This window comes from Sorex araneus, chromosome X (assembly GCF_027595985.1).
Source record: "Sorex araneus isolate mSorAra2 chromosome X, mSorAra2.pri, whole genome shotgun sequence".
Lineage (NCBI taxonomy): Eukaryota > Metazoa > Chordata > Mammalia > Eulipotyphla > Soricidae > Sorex > Sorex araneus.
Genome location: NC_073313.1, coordinates 200,572,563 through 200,590,469, shown reverse-complemented (window position 1 = coordinate 200,590,469; position 17,907 = coordinate 200,572,563). Strand labels below are relative to the sequence as shown.

General features: G+C 35.1%; 1 protein-coding gene across 2 annotated transcripts in view; it reads left to right on the top strand.

Annotated features, from left to right (window-relative positions):
- Positions 1–17,907, top strand: part of SCN7A (sodium voltage-gated channel alpha subunit 7) — an 87,618-nt gene that overhangs the window by 17,682 nt on the left and 52,029 nt on the right. The window contains exons 2-6 of one of the 2 annotated variants that reach the window (XM_055123089.1): positions 6,370–6,608; positions 10,409–10,521; positions 12,538–12,627; positions 14,231–14,359; positions 15,987–16,075. In XM_055123089.1, coding sequence (XP_054979064.1) covers positions 6,370–6,608; positions 10,409–10,521; positions 12,538–12,627; positions 14,231–14,359; positions 15,987–16,075 — 660 coding nt within the window. Of the gene's footprint in view, positions 1–6,369; positions 6,609–10,408; positions 10,522–12,537; positions 12,628–14,230; positions 14,360–15,986; positions 16,076–17,907 lie in introns of those variants that run through there. The other variant, XM_055123088.1, reaches the window with a different exon arrangement.

Below are 17,907 nucleotides of genomic sequence, written 5' to 3'. Positions count from 1 at the left end.
CAATACTATAATGTAGGTTTTCTGTACTTGACTATTTTAATCTTTATGTCTTTATAAACTTGGGATATGCACGAACTCTTCTAAAATTTATGTAGGAGGAAACCTGGGCTCTATCTATGAGATCTAAAAAGTAGCAGAATGAGAAACCAAAGATTGTTGTTCTATGAAGTGACAACACTCACACACACGCCCCCCCCCACACACACACACAGACACACCCCAGATGATTATGCAACAAGAAGTCTGATTAGCAAATATAATTTTGAAGCTTCAGCATTAGGCATCTAAAAAATATTTTCATTAATGGCAGCATCTTTGCAGTAACTTTACAATTTTACTATATATCCAATGTTAAAAACTGTAATATTTGCATACATGTTTAATAATGTTTTAGCTATTGGAATGGAGCTCTAAAATATAAGATATGAGAAACACTTTTGTTGTGATCTGAAACTACATATGTAAAAATGTTCTTTATATTTTTAACATTGTATACATTTACCTTAGCTAATAATTCCCCCATTTGTTATGTCCTCTGATATTCTGCGAAATTAAGCCCAGAGGTTTAGACTGGGACATTCTAAAATTACAAGGTCTCAACCAATCAATATTTGGATCCACTAAAATAATTCTGTCAACTTTGTCAACAGGCTATGCTTCTCAATTGCTAGTTACAGGGAAGGAGTAATACCAAATCAATTGGTTTCATTTCTTGAAGGCTATTTGAAAAGTGATGTAGTGTATTTAGCCAAATCCTTTCTGACATCAGTTCATTGATTCTAGTTTTTATTTTAAATAATAGATAAGTCTAATTTTTCTTCCACCTGAGAATCACTCGAAGCCAATAGTGCTCTAATGTGCTTGAGTCTTACTGCTCTGCTTGCTCTCTGTGTACTATTCTCATTTCTTCTGAATTGATAAATAGATGTTGTGATTTTTTAAATCAATATTCTAATTATGTTTGAAGTTCCTCCAGTTTATGTGCATTTGTGGTGTGATTACTGATTGCTACAGAATAGAGAGGCACTATATCCTCCATATTCCGTCAATACAGATAAAAGTTATATTAGCTTTCTTGGCAGACTTCAATCAGTATTGATCTATATTGTAGTTGCTATTAAGTAAAACTCCTTGGCATTTTTCTCTGTTCAAAAACCTGTTTCTTTAGTGCACTTATACAGATGGGTGTCCAAATTGAAAATTCTTGCAGTCACTCCTACTATATATATATATTCTATTTGATTTGTCAATTCTAAGACAAAAATTTCTTGTCCCCGTGCCTTGCTGTCTTCACTGGGGGTGGGTTGAGTTTCTCTCCCTGCCCCCAGCAGAGCTCTGGCAGCCGAAGACCTCCGGAACCCAGCCATAGCCATGCTCAAGGCCCCTCTCCACACGTTCAAACCAGCCTCACACATGAAGGAACCCGCAGAGGAACCCAGGTGTGCGGGACTTGGGGCTGAGATCTCCAAGTCTGCAAGGATTGGGACTGGGCCTCCTTTACTTAGATCCCCCATTTTCCAGTAGCTAGGTGGCCACACCCAGAAACTGCCCCTGGCGCTGTGTAATCCCATCAACAGCCAACATCCAGAGACTATAAAGCTAAGATTTCCGGATGACCTCTTCTAGCCTAATTCTCCTTCTTGGAGAACCTGGCAAGCTACCGAGGGTTTTCCTGCCTGCACATGAGAGCCTGGCAAGCTCCCCATGGCATATTCACATGTCAAATACAGTAACAATGATGGGGCTCATACTCCTGACCCTGAAAGAGCCTCTAATGCGGCACCATTGGGAAGAATGAGTAAAGAGAGGCTGCTAAAATCTCAGGACTAGGATGAATGGAGACGTTACTGAGCCCACTCGAGCAAATCAAGGATCAACGGGATGATAGTGATAGTGAAAAATCTTTTTACAATTAAATTATATTTATCAACATATCATGTGCCAATTGCTATCCCAGAAACTTTTAACCATATTATTTTATCTTATCTGTATTTAACCCAAAGATGAACATTAATACTTTGTCTTGGCGGCTATACCCAGCATTGTATGGAGGCTACTTCAGACTGCTCAGGACTTGCTTTTGGCTGTAGTTGGAAATCACGTGGTGCATGGAATCAAATGCCGGGTTCCCACAGGTGAAGAATGCAGTCCAGATATTTGAGCTATCTCCCTCGTTCTTGAATAATAAATTTTATTATTGAAGGTTCAATATTGTTGACTCATTTCAGTGAGACCTCTCAGAACAGTAACTGAATGTAGAAGGCAATAAAAACGACCTTCTGTCGTTTTGTAATTTTGTTTTATTTGTACTAGTACAAATATGCCTTGCAATCTTATAAGTATTAACAATATTAATAATGTTAATTTTTTCAAATGGTATTTGGAACAATAGTTTATTTTTATGCCTTTATTCTGCGAAGAGAGCTGTAAGAAGATACATGCATATTTTCCCATTCCATATTTCTGTCTTTAAAATTGTTTCACACTCTATTCTTGAACATCCCTTGAGGGACTTGGTCATAAGTAACATTGCTATTTTGTAATGTCTCTCTCTGGTTACGACTGAACCAAGGAAAAAAATTGTTTGATGTTGAACAGTTTTTTTTATCTAAATAAAAGGCTACAAGTAATCAATTAGGACATAAATTTAAAAATCAAGTGAAGTTGAAGCTATTCTTATGAGTTACTGAAAAAAAATTCTGTAGATAGAATGTCATAGAAATGAAAAACTCAGAAAACTGCGATACCATGAAAAGCATAAAGGAATCATTCTTATACTTAATTTTCAATTTCTATTGAAATTTCAGAGCACAGAAAAGGACTCTGTTAAACCTCCTTTAATATATTTGATATTTCAGTTGGTATATTTTATATCAATATTAAATATGCATAATATGTTAAGTAAATAGTGTTTTACTTAAACTAGTGGCTAGAGTTAACTTTTTCAGTGGTTGGCATTAATTAATCTTATTTTGTCTTATTTTTCATTGGTAGTCATAAACCAATTTATTAAACAACCTAATTTTACCCAACATTGGAAAGTTCTGGGGTAGAATTTGTATGTGTGTGTTGGGGTGTGTGTGTGTGTGTGTGTGTGGTGTGGTGTGTGATATTTTTGTCTTAGAAACATATAAAAAGGAATTCAGGTAAATCCAGTAATATAAGAGAAGAAATATATATGTTAAAAATACCACAATATCAAGAGGCTGGAGAGATAGCACAGCAGGTAGGGCATTTGCCTTGCACACGATCGACCCGGGTTCGATTTCCAGCATTCCATATGGTCCCCTGAGCACCACCAGGAGTAATTCCTGAGAGCAAAGCCAGGAGTAACCCCTGTGCATCACCAGATATGACCCAAAAAGCAAAAAAAATACCACAATAACAAGCACAAAAAGCTTTAATCTTAATTGCAATAATCAATTTGCAAGGATATTTAAGGGAGACCAATAAAGGATAATCAGCCAATAATCAGGTAGTCACTGAGTGATATCAGTTAAGCAGGCCCTTACAGGATTAAGCTAGAGAGAATTAACAAAATAACTCTGGCTTATGAGATGTAATAACATGTTTTGCCAGTGGGAAATTGATGTATGCAACTATATTTAATGATGATTCAATTGAGTATCCTATAGAAGAATGCACATTTCACTATTTTGTAGAAAAAATAGGGCTAAAATTTCAGAAAGACCACCAGATCAATGCAGCTAGGGATCTTTAATGAACAATACTTTAATGTTGTTTGTAAGCAATAGAAATTATGGAGATACTTAGAATCTTGTTTATATTTTCCCATGACAATAGAAAATTTTGTTAGTAATTTTCAAGGTAATAAAATTTGCTATTATTTTTTATTATAATGGCTAGAAGGAAGGAGGTGAATTCTAACCTAGAAGTGTGTGTGTGGGTGGGGGAGGCAGTGATATATATTCTACTCTCAATAATAAATTGCTAACTTTGGTTAGATTAACATTAGGTGACAGGAAAGAGCACTTTGGGAAACACGTGGTACATATCTGTTTTTTGGTCGTTAAAATTCCATGTTTGCCTATGTATTTTTAAAAAGTGAATATAATAGAGGAGGAATACATAACTTTAAAAGATCATCATCATCATCATCATCCTGTAGATCGTTGAATTTCTCGAGTGGTTTCAGTAATGTCTCCCTTCATCCTAGCCCTGAGATTTTAGAAGCCTCTCTTTACTCATCCTTTCCAACAGTGCCATATTGGAGGCTCTTTCAGGGTCAGGGGAATGAGACCCATCATTGTTACTGGTTTGGGCATATGAATACACCATGGGTAGTTTTCGAGACTCTCCCATGTGGGCAGGAAACTCTCGGTAGCTTGTCAGGTTCTCCCAGAGGGAGTACCTTCATGCGTGAGGCTCATCGGAACATGTGGAGAGGGGCCTTGAGCATGGCTGTGACTAGGCTTTGGAGGTCTTTGGCCACAGGAGCTCTTGTTTCCTTTCAGTGCCAGGGTAGCTTACCTCTTGCCCTGGGTCCATCCAGTCTCTTCGTCCGGACCCTTCTTTTGGAGTGCTAGGAACTAAGGGCAACTTACAAATTAACAGAGTCTGATTAGGGGAAAAAGCTGATTAATTGGTTGGGCTGGTTAACTTTAAAAGGTAGCAAAGTTAAATTTTGAGAAGAATAATTGAGTCAAGAAATTAATCCGATGGGGCTGGAGCGATAGTACAGTGGGTAGGGCATTTGCCTTGCATGCGGCCAACCCTGGTTCAATTCCCAGCATCCCATATGGTCCCCCGAGCACTGCCAGGCGTAATTGCTGAGTGCAGAGCCAGGAGTAACCCCTGTGCATTGCCAGGTGTGACCCAAAAAGAAAAAAAAGAAATTAATCCGAGCTGTAAGAAGAGATCCAGGAAGACTGAGTTTGAGAAAGAAAAGCCTATTAAATAGTTAAATATAGCTGAGAATAAACTGGATCTATCACCTCAAAATCTGTAGTTCCTTAGAATTCTTTTCTTTTGTTTTTTATATTTTTATTAGTGAATCACCATGAAGTACAGTTACAGACTTACAAACTTCCACGCTTACATTTCAGTCATACAATGGTCATGTATCCATCCCTCCACCAGTGCCCATTTTCCACCACCAATGGTCCCAGCATCCCTCCCACCATCCCCACTCCGATCCCCCTCCCCTCACCCCACCTCTGTGGCAGGGCATTCCCTTTTGCTCTCTCTCTTTCCTTTTGGGTGTTGTGGTTTGCAATAGAGGTATTAAGTGGCCATTACATCCAGTCTATAGTCTCCTTTCAGGGTGCATCTCCCATTCTGAGCATATCCTCCTAGCACCATTTACTTGGTGAACCCTTCTCTAACCTAACTGCCTTTTTCCCCAGTATGTGAGGACAGCTTTTAAACTGTGGAGTAATCCTCCCAGTATTTATCTTTAATAGTCTTGGGAGTTAGTCTCCCATTCTGTTACTTTATATTCCACAAATGAGTGAAATTTTTCTAACTTGGTCCCTCTCTTTGACTCTTTTTGCTTAACATGATACTTTCCATGTTGATCTATCTATATGTGAATTCATGACTTCATCTTTTCTTACAGTTGCACAGTATTTCATTGTGTAGATGTACCAGAGTTTCTTTAGCCAGTCATCTGTTCTCGGGCACTCGGGTTTTTTCCAGATTCTGGCTATTGTAAACAGTGCTGCAATGAACATACAAGTGCAGATGTCATTTCTACTATATTTTTCTGCATCTCTGGGATATATTCCTAGAAGTGGTATTGCTGGGTCAAATGGGAGCTCAATTTCTAATCTGTTGAGAATCGTCCATATTGTTTTCCAAAACAGTTGAGTCAGTTGGCATTCCCATCAACAGTAAAAGAGAATCCCTTTCTCCCCACATCCACGCCAACACTGGTTGCTTTTGTTCTTTTGGATGTGCCAATCTCTGTGGTGTGAGGTGATATCTCATTGTTGTATCGATCTACCTCTCCCTGATGATTAGTGATGAAGAGTATTTTTTCATGTGCCTTTTGGCCATTCGGATTTCTTCTTGGAGAAAGTTTCTGTTCATTTCATGGCCCAATTTTCTGTTGGGGTTCGACGTTTTCTTTTTGTAGAGTTCACCCAGTGCCTTGTAAATCCTTGACATCAGCCCCTTATCAGATGGGTATTATAAAAGTAAAAATGAAAGACATATTTTAATTTTAAAAAAGAATTCATGGGTGACTAAAAGAATCAGAATAAGCTACTCAACTCAAATTTCTACAAATTTCATAAATGTTTTAGAATGCAATTATTATGTTACACACATACATATGGTCTTATTTGTATAATTTACATCTTTATGTACTTATTTTATATGAAACTGAAGAAAATATTTTTCTTGCAGGTAAAAATTTAGAAATGGCTTCTCCAGAACCCACGGCTCTTGTGCCCTTTACTAGAGAGTCTCTTGAACAGATTAAACAGCATATTGCTAAAAAACGTGGTGAGGAACACAAAGAAAATTTAAAGCCAAATGTCGACTTGGAAGTTGGAAAAATGCTTCCATTTGTTTATGGAACTCTTCCTCAAGAAATTATATCAGAGCCCTTGGAAGATGTAGATCCATACTACAAGAATAAAAAGGTAAAGATTAATTAATTGAACTTATTGGCAATGCATCTTATTTTATTTTCCAATCCTGAAAAATATGTAAATGCAATGGAATTTTTTTAAAAAAGAAAACAAGTGATACATTATATGTCTGTTTTAACTACAAAATTGGATAAGGAATCTCACACATATGAAGATTTTTATCAGAATTGATGACCTGGTAAGTTACTTTGTTTGGGTTTACTCTACTTTGTAAGAGTCTATACTCATATGCCTTAATGCAGATTGTTTTATAGAAACATCACCATTGGTTCACTGAAGTTATTGGTTTTAAAATTTCTATGATATGTACAGTAATTTCAAATGTTAAACTTGTTGAGTTAACACAGTACTTGAATAAACAAAGTCAACCTATATTTTATTATTCTTTTTATTTATTCATTCATTCACATCTACCCAGAGAATGAATTGAAAATCCTAATAAATATTTCAACAATTCAAGAACAATCACAGACTATTAAAAATAGAATAATTTGTTTCGAGAAAGGCAGAAATCTTTTTGGAAAGATAAAATCAGAAAAATTTTCATTAAATAAAAATTAAATTATGACTTACAAAGCATTTCATATTTTAACAACACAAAGGAAAGGTCTCCTATGAAGTCAATAGAAGGATTAATTCTAAAATAGGAAAAAGACAAGGCACTGACAAAACTCAAATCCTGCAATTGTGTTGCAAATTGTGTGAAGTAAAATGCTTAAAATTGTTTGGAAGAGACAGATTCAGAAAGTTAATAAGGAAGTGAGTAGACCAGTCTCAAGTTTAGAGGCCTAGATTATAGGATTTCTTGAGAGAGATACTAATTTCAGAAGAAAGAGCGAAACCTGAATACTGAGTAAAATGACAGTTTTTAGCCTGGAAGAATCGTGTTACTAACAAAACGGGTAGAGAGAAGCCTATTGTGGACAAAATGTAATTTGATACTATTGGAAAACATTCACTGTTATTAGGATATACATATATGTGTACATGGATACATATATATATATATGTACACATACACACATTAAGGATAACAGCTCCAGTATTTGTGAGCCTCCATGTGTAAAATGTAAGCTTAGTTATAACACACTGGAAAAATCTTTGCAATATTTTAGTGAAAATGTGGGTTTTGCAGTTATTTTGCAATTATTTCAGCGTCTAACTTTTGCAATACTTAACATATAGCTATTGATGCAGCACAGTAACCCTAGAGGTCACTCTAACAGAGCAGAGTTTGAGTTCTCTCATCTGTGTGAAAACATTCTGGATAACCTAGATTTGTTATTGAAGACAAACTAAGGATTCTAAAATGCAAATGGAAAACACTGCGGATAAAAAATATTCTTATTAAAGAAGAGATTTATACTGAATTTTGGAACTATATTTAATTTAATAGCTTTAAAATGATAGCTCTGTAACTCTGTCGTCCCATTATTCATAGATTTGCTCGAGTGGGCACCAGTAACATCTCCATTGTGAGTCTTGTTACTATTTTTGGCATATCAAATACACCACAGGTAGCTTGCCAGTCTCTGCCGTGTGGGCGGGATACTCTCGGTAGCTTGCTGGGTTCTCCGAGAGGGGCAGAGGAATTGAACCTGGTTCGGCCACATGCAAGGCAAATGCCCTACCTGCTCTGTTTTTGCTCCAGCCCCTATAAAATGTCATTTAAATTGTTTTGAAATTAAGTATTTTCAGCATTTACACACTAACAGAAAATTATCATATCTGGATTTATTCCTTATTTCCCAAGACATAGTAACTGTCTAGTTATACATATATTACATTTTGTGTGACATTTGAGATTGTTCTAGAAAATACACAGAAAGCACATTTTTAACTAAACAAATCCATTTTTATTGACCCTGCAAAATTTTTTCTTGGATTTAAAATGGAGAGAAAAATAACTATGATACAAACTAAAAATTCCAGATATTGTTAACTAGTTGTTACCCAATTAATAGTTAATTGAGGGAAATCACAGCATAGCTTCCTTTCCATTTGGGACATAATTGATAAAATATCTATGAATATGTATTTCGATATTGTCTGTAAAACTAATTGCTATCAGTTTATGTAATATAAATACCAAGTTATGAAATCCATTCTGTATCACTGTATCACTGTCATCCCGTTCATCGATTTGCTCGAGCAGTCTCCATTCGTCTGAGCCCTGTATTTTAGCAGTCTCTCCTTACTCGTCTTTCCCAAAGACTGGAGACTTGTTCAGGATCAGGGGAACGATACCTGCTATTGTTACTGTATTTGGCATATCAAATATGCCACGGGGAGCACGCTAGGCTCTTCTGTGCAGGCGGGATACTCTCGGTAGCTTGCCAGGCTCTCCGAGAGGGATGGACTATGTATATCAGAGAATACAAGCAAGTATGTTAAAACCAAACACATGTGTCCAGCTTTAGGCACATCAGTGTGCTAGACCATAAGAGGTCTAAAAAGCTTCCAGGAGCTTTGTTTTAAAAAGAATATATACACAACACTACAGTATAGATTAGAGTATGCTCATTATATTATCATGCTATAAAATACTGTATCATTGCATTATATAGTATATTAAATACTGCAAGTTATAACTTATAATATTGCTATATATTTATGCACATACAATAAGGGAATTTTAAAAATAGATATGTATGGATATGATAGTTATATGGATTTATGTATAAAGAAACACTGCACTATAGCACTGTAGCACTGTCTTCCCATTGTTCATCAATTTGCTCAAGTGGGCACCAGCAATATCTCCATTGTGAGACTTGTTGTTACTGTTTTTGGCATACCGAATACGCCACAGGTAGCCTGCTAGGCTCTGTTGTGTGGGTGGGATACTCTAGGTAGCTTGCTGGGCTCTCCGAGAGGGACAGAGGAATTGAACCTAGCTCGGCCATGTGCAAGGCAAACACCCTACCCGCTGTACTACAGCTCCAGTCTAAAGAAACACAGAGGGGCTGGAGCAATAGCACAGCGGGTAGGGCATTTGCCTTGCAAGCAGATGACCCAAGTTCGATTCCCAGCATCCCATATGGTCCCCTGAGCACTGCCAGCGGTGGTTCCTGAGTGCAGAGCCAGGAGCAACTCCTGTGCATCACCAGGTGTGACCCAAAAAGCAAAAAAAAAAAAAAAGAAGAAGAAGCACTGCTATATAAAAAAGTTATTTTTTGTTGTATGTATAGTATAGACATTAACAAATATAGTATATCTCTCATTTTAAGGTATTTCTGATCATTACTAGTTTCGTTGCATTTTATCCCAACATATTACTTTAACTATATATATATAAATTTAATATTTAGATATGTTAATGTAAAATATGTACAAGTGAGGTCCTAAAACAAAGATGACAACAAATGGTTAATGTAATATTTCAATGAATCACATTGGTTTTGCTATTATAATTCCACATTTTATTTGCTCTGATATAAATTTAAATTATTTTGAACATTGTTTTCTAATTTGATCTTATTAAATAAATCTTCACAAGTCATTTGGTTTCTTCCAATTGCATTATTTCTTCAGAAAGACTTGAGGATTGGTGTATGGCAAATGTTTTTCTTAGCACATTGGCCAAAAAAACATCCATGTTTTGACATCCATGTCTTAAATAGGGTGGAGAATTTTTTTCCATTTGATTTAGTCTATAAAAGTATGTCAGAATATAAGCAAAGCAAACATATCTGTCAGAATTCATAACTAAAATCATCTTTGGCAATAAGTTACCTAATTATGTTATTATAGCATTTAGTTCTAATTTCACTGATTTTTCCCTCTTGCAGATTTTCATGATTTTAAATAAAAAGAGAACAATCTTCAGATTCAATGCCACCTGGTGCACATTGTCTCCTTTCAGTTCACTTAGAAAAACAGCTATTAAGATTTTGGTACATCCATATCCTTTTCTTTTGTCATTAGACTATACAAATTAAATGCAATTATTCTGTTCAAGTATTGTCACAGTCTTTGTTTCTTTTTAATTTGTATCTTATTTTAGGTTTTTTTGAAATCTGAATTTAACTGCACTGTGTTACTATTTGAAAATCCATTTAAGATATGTATTTATTTACTGTACATGTGTCAGTAGTAAAAATTAACACTTTAGCAATAGTAACCTGTTTCTTATTTTACAAATATACAAGTTTGCATACTTTGAAAATAGTGTTTTACAGCAACATTTCTGTATATGGCACCTTATGTCCTTCCCTAATAACACATAAATATTGATTTACATCCCATTCACACAGTAATGTTGGCTCAGCAACACTAAACTAATCATCCAAACCAAAACATTTTGTCAAGGCAGTGTTTTATAGAGACATAGTTTTAATCAAAAGATAACTTAAGTGGTCTGAAGTGCAACTAAGTGTAAAAGCACTTTTCTTGCATGTGTGAAGTCCTGAGTTCAAGCTGTAGCACAGTAAATTAACAACAGCAACAACAATAATGATATTTTTTTAAAAAGGACTGTATAAGCATAGTATATACTTTTAAAAGGTAATTGTAGTATTTGCAAAGAATAGTTTTCCAGTGCTCCAGTTTGGGGTTAACTTATCTTGAGCCAAAATTGGGGATGGAGTCCCTCAACATAAATTAGGGAAGCAACACAGATTTTCAGAGCTTGAAGTTTTTCCTATTTCCCTAAGGACAACAATGACAATGAATAAAATGGGATTATTGGGACTATTTTTTTAACAGAATTTATACAATAAATTCAATAATGATCACTTGGAAAAGTTAAGGTAATTCTTTCCTGCTTCAGTCATTAAGGACCCTGGGTTTGATAAGAGGAGGACAGAAGGGAGGAAGAAAGGGAGGGAGGGAAAAGGAGGCAAGGAGGGATGAAGAGAGATAGAGATGTAGTTTCCAAATGAATTCCAGAAGTTGCATGTTCAGAATTTTTAAAATATCTTTAACATTTTAAATTTCTTGGTTTTATTCCTTGCAAGATTTACATAAATACACTGCTTTAAGGTCCTGGTACAACTTATTTGTACCTCTTGAGACAACATTTGCTATTCTCTTTTGGTTTTAGTGTTCCATTTTAATTGCCATATGATTTTTACCTTACTATGTGGATTTAAAGAATATGTGTTCTGAGATGTGACCTGTTTAATTATTTAGTCTTCTTGTCACTAAAGGCAAAACTCAAAGGCACAATTGTTCATTTAATTCATAGTTTAAATTGGGTTTATGAATATGTAAACTAGTTGTGTCCAGTATCTTAATAATAAGGACAATATTTTCTCTTTTTAAAAAAATTTATTTATTTGTTAATTAGTGAGTCACAGTGAGGGTACAGTTACAGATTCACACAATTGCATGCATGTTTTTAGTAAGGACAATATTTTCAACAAGCTTTGGAATGGTTAGGCTTTAATGCAATGATCACTGTGGTTGTGACATTCTTTCTACCAAGATCTGTTTTAGAGAATGTTTATGGTGTTGTTTGTACACCACTTGATACAATATGTATTTAGGACAAGTTGTTCTGACATAGCTTTTCCATAAGGAAAATGCATTGGACAATAAGATCTGTGCTAAAGCGGACAGAATTCCTCTACAAGAAACTGTTCCCATTGACCACACTGGTGTTTATAGTTGTATGAAAAAAATCATCAAGGAGCATGCATAGTATCTATGGTTGGTATAAATGAGCAGAGAATGTGATGTCTGTCTACAAAGGAAAGAAAACAGAACTATTTTCAGTAGTCACAACACTAAGATACTATAGTAGTGATTACTTTTTCTGAAAATACATTTGAAAAGTTAATTCTTCATCCTCATTTCCAAAGACAAGAACATTTATTTTTGATATTTTAGAAAGCATACAATCTGATGTGCATGTATAGACTATAGAAACATATTTCCAACATTATTTATTGTACACTAGTCCTTGACAAAATGTTACATTATTTCGACTATTCATTTTAATTAGCGTCCTCATTGACTGTACATTTATGACCATGACTACATTGCCAAACTGGGGATCAACATTACAGTAAGTTTTAAAAAATTGTCATTTGTAATCTCTTACAGAACTATATGTAATGTATTATAACATAATACTTTATATATAACATATTATGACACTGTCTTTTAATATTTACATATGTGCACATGTATTTAATATTTATATATGTATATGTACATTTGATGGGACTCCAAGCAGTGCTTAGGGTGTTCAAGGGCTATTTATAGCAGCACTCAGTGAGCTGAACAAGATGGTTCAAGCAATGCACCAAGATCCCTCTGAGACCACCGGGAGTGATCCCTGAGTGCAAAGTCAGGAGTTTGCCCTAAGCACTGCTAAGTGTGGTCCCAAAACAAACAAACCAAAAAATACACCCCAATAATGCAGTTCTATTTAGTCTCAGTGGTACTGGGGACCATCTGGGCCATACCCAATGGTGCTCAGGTGTCTCCAGGCTTCACTGTACAATGCTTGATATGCAAGGCCTGCGACTAAATCAGGACCCTTCTCTTGAAAATTTGCTGCCTAATTTACTGTGCCATCTCCTCAACCTCACTGTGTATATTTATATACAGTGTTCATACATACATTTTATATATACTGTAATTATGATTTATCAAATGACGACAAATATGCATATGCATATATGTCAATTAGTTCCTTTTAACAATTTTTCCCCCTTTCATTATTTATATTTGGATTTTTAATGACACTATTTTCCAACATGTCAAATAAACATGATGTAAATGGTATTTATGTCTATGACTTCCTGCAAGGCAATATATTATTTTATTTTTTGTTTATTTATTTTGTTCTATGGCCACACCCAGTTGTATCTAGGGATATCTCCTGTCTGCTCAGGGATCATTCCTGACAGTGCTGGGAGATCATATTTGGTGTAGGAGATTAAACCTAGGTCAGATGTGTACAGGCAAGTGCCATACCCACTGTACTATTCCTCATCTTCCCTAATAAATAAATATAATACTGTATCACCATAAGTCATTGTATATGCAAACCAAATTACTTCCCTCTTTCCCTCCTTCCCTCCCTCCCGCCTTCCCTCCCTCCCTTCTTACCTCCCTCCCTCCCTCCCTCCCTCCCTCCCTCCCTCCCTCCCTCCCTCCCTCCCTTCCTTCCTTCCTTCCTTCCTTCCTTCCTTCCTTCCTTCCTTCCTTCCTTCCTTCCTTCCTTCCTTCCTTCCTTCCTTCCTTCCTCTTTTTTGGGCTACACCCAGCTATTTATGTCTTACTCTTGAACCACTCCTCAGGTATCATTCCTGGCAGGCTTGGAGGACCACGTTGGTGCTAGGTTAGAACACAGGCAGCTGCATGCAAAGCAAGCGCCTTATCCACTGTATTATCTATCTGATTTCTTGGTTAGCACTTTTTGGGGAAAAAAAAATGTTCCTCAAATTTCATGGTTAGCACTTTTTGAAACTTTGCCATAAGATATGCCTATCTTAAAGGCCTATCTTATAGGTAAAATAAAACCCCATACTATTGGTCAAAAGACAAAAGCTTTTTAAATTGCTCTCCAGTTGCTTGGTTATTAGGTTATCAAATATATTGTATTTCAGTTAACAGTGTATTATCCTACAGCTAAAAATTTGTATGAAAAAATTTTGCAGGACTACTTTGCTTGGAATTTACACATTTGAAATAATTATAAAACTCTCTGCAAGAGGCATGGGGGTAGGATCTTTCTATTTCTTTGGTGATCCATGGAACTGGCTTGATTTCATCATAACTTTCATTGAGTAAGTATTTCCTTAAGCCATAAATATTAAATAACATTCTAAATATAGGGTTCTTTTGAAAAAACATTTAGAATGACAGTTTTCTTTAAGTCATAATTCTTCAAATAAGATTAAAAAAATTAAAAGTGATAGTTCTATAAGGCAGCAAGTACTGACTGAACTTGTTTTCAAACATATACTATAGGGGCTGGAGTGATAGCACAGCGGGTAGGGCGTTTGCCTTGCACGCGGCCGACCCGGGTTCGATTCCCAGCATCCCATATGGTCCCCTGAGCACCGCCAGGGGTAATTCCTGAGTGCAGAGCCAGGAGTGACCCTTGTGCATCGCCAGGTGTGACCCAAAAAGCAAAAAAAAAAAAAAAAAAACATATACTATAAAAATGAAAGTAGAATTTCTATTTTTTGCTGCCTACAAAAATATATAGCTTGAGTTTTTCATTTAAAAGTAATTATTTCAAAAGAGCAGTAAATTTCCTGAAGATTTAGGAGAGACTTCTAGCATATTTCTGTCTCCATTCATCTAAAACCAAATACAGAAGATATTAGAGTAAGGTATTTTAAAAACACACACACACACAAACACACATAAGTGTTGTATTAAATTTTAAGAATGTATAATTACTGTTCACAATTTCTATTTTATGTGTAATTTTTATGATTTAGCAAATGACCACTGGCATTAAGCTACTGTTAAAAATAATATTTTATGTACAGACTTTCAATCTCTTTTTTAAAAAGATAGACCCCTCATAAAGTGCACAATAATTGCCATATTAAACAACAGATATATTAGTTAATGCTTTGAAATTAGTATCACTATGACTTCTATAATATGGTTTCTGTTGTTATTAATTTATACCTATGGTGTCCTAAATATGGGTCTGTTGATTATTAATTTAAAATAAATCAACTTGTTTAATTCTTGCAGAACCTCAGAATTGGTAAGTATTATCTCCATCTCACTGGAAAACTGAGAAAAGAATGATGAAATAATTGTTCTATGTCACATAGTAAATAGCACAGGACTACCACACTGGCAGAAGGGGCAGAGTCTGAACTCTTAACTCCTATCTACACCTCCTGTACTATAATCGCCATCATTTTTCATCATTGCCATGATTGCTACTGACAAAATTACCATCAACTGAAGTTTAAATAGCTAAAATGAAGGTTATTCATTTGTTTAATCTATGTATTTTTTCTTACTTTATCTTGATAAAATACTTATGAGTATAATATAAATTAAAAATAATCAAAATTTTGATCATACTTAGGGGAAATATTTGATTGCTTTATGAGTAGGTTCTTAAGAATGTAGAGCCAGAAATAAATATTATAGACTTAATATGATTTATGGGGTTGGAGCGATAGCACAGTGGGAGGGCGTTCGCCTTTCACTCGGCCGACCTGTGTTCGATTCCTCCACCCCTCTTGGAGAGCCCAGCAAACCAACCGAGAGTATCGAGCCCCTGCGACAGAGCCTGGCAAGCTACCCGTGGCATATTGGATATGCCAAATCCAATGAGAGATGTCACTGGTGCCCGCTCAAACAAATTGATGAGCAATGGGATGACAGTGACAGTGACAGTGAATATGATTTCTAAATAATTTTAATTTTGTTTCACAGACTAGCAATATATTCATTTCAAGAATTCTTTACAATGTTTATAATTGTGAGAAATTTGAGAATTTTGAAAATCATTCCTTTAAACCAAGGTAAGAAGTAACAATTGATTTTATTTTGTTCATTTGGTTTTATGTACTTTTATGATTAATTAAACAGCCATTATTGTTTGCAGATATATTAAGTTGAACAAAGTTCTCCTGTGAAATCAGTGAATTATCTGAAATTCAAATATATTTTAGTCATTCCAGGAAACACGGGAAAAAATACAGCATTTAACTTTTTGATTTGAACTGTACTCAGTTGTCATGGCAACACAATTTAAAGAGAAATTAAAATATAGTTTCTAGTTTTATTATATTTCTTATATCTTAAATATGAACTTATAACATTTTCCTTAGACTTTTAATATAGTAGTCTAAAGATATATTTGTTTTTCTTTTCCTTATTGCTTTAATAAACCATATAAGCTGAACAAAGCAGTATAAAATAATTAATTCTACTTTGTTCTGAATTCTTGAATAAGATACATCCCACATGCCATATAATTCAAGAGGTTAGGTTGAATAAGGTAAAGCTTTGACCAGCTGACTAAAGATGATAGCTTATAGCTCCCATTCCAGAAGATACCCCACAGAAATCACCAACCTTGTTAACACTAAAAGGAATAATAAAAACTAATTCCACTTAGAGATTTTGGTGGGAAGAAGCTGCTTGGATTATGAAATACTTGGATCTGTAAACTCAGAAGCAAGCAAGTATGATAAATGCTAATACTAGATTCCTCAGGCAACTTTCATCTGTAGGATCTAAAGTCTCTCACATGGATAAAATAAGTTCATGCTGTACAAAAACCAATTTTCTTAATTACATATGAGCTCTAAAATTTAACATGTAATTATTTCCTGTTTATCTGCTAGGTAAAAGTACAATAAAATACTCAACACTGGGAAGATTTTTATATATCTATATATTTAATTCTTTTATTGATTCACCATGTGGAAAGTTACAAAGCTTTCAGGTTTAAGTCTCAGTTAACAGTGGGAAGATTTAACTTAAAAAATTAATCCCAATGAAGTGTCATGGCATAGGTAATTGTATGTTTAATTTTAAAAGAAAGTGCTAATTTTCCAAAGCAGTTGTATCATTTAACACTTTCACCTTTCACCCACATTATAACATATATATACATACATATACATATGTATACATATATATACATATATATATATATATATATATATATATATATAGGCTGGAGTAATAGCGCAGTGGTAGGGCGGTAGGGCATTAGCCTTGCACGTGGCAGACCCAGGTTTCATTCCTCCGCCCTCTTGGAAAGCTCTGCAAGCTACCAAGAGTATCTCGCCCACACAGCAGAGCCTGGCAAGCTACCCGTGGCATATATAATATGCCAAAAACAGTAATAAGTCTCACAATGTAGATGTTACTGGTGCCCGCTCAAGATGAGCAATGGAATAACAGTGACAGACAGTGAAGTCTGAAGTTAAATCAACAAAGCGTGAATTTCAAATTATTGTTCTTATTGGGTAGCCAAACAGTAGAAATATTATGAATTAGAAGTTTGCAGCAAAAATATCTGTGGGTTGTTTTTGAATGAGAAACATATTTTGTATTTTAAGAAAGCATTGTATTGATGCAAACTGTTTGTTTAAGAACCTGGTAATTCAAATATTAAAATGAAAGTTAACTTGGATGAGTTTGACAGCACAGATCTCCTTTCATTACTGCATGACAAATGCCAATTATAAATAAGGTCAGACATGCTCTGTTGGGCCCCTCCACTCCCTCTGTTCATGTCTTTATAAAGATTTGAGTTTATTATTCCTGTAAATCTTTAAATATAACACAGAATACACATATTAGAAGATTTTCCGCTGCAATATTTTATGTTCTATCTTCT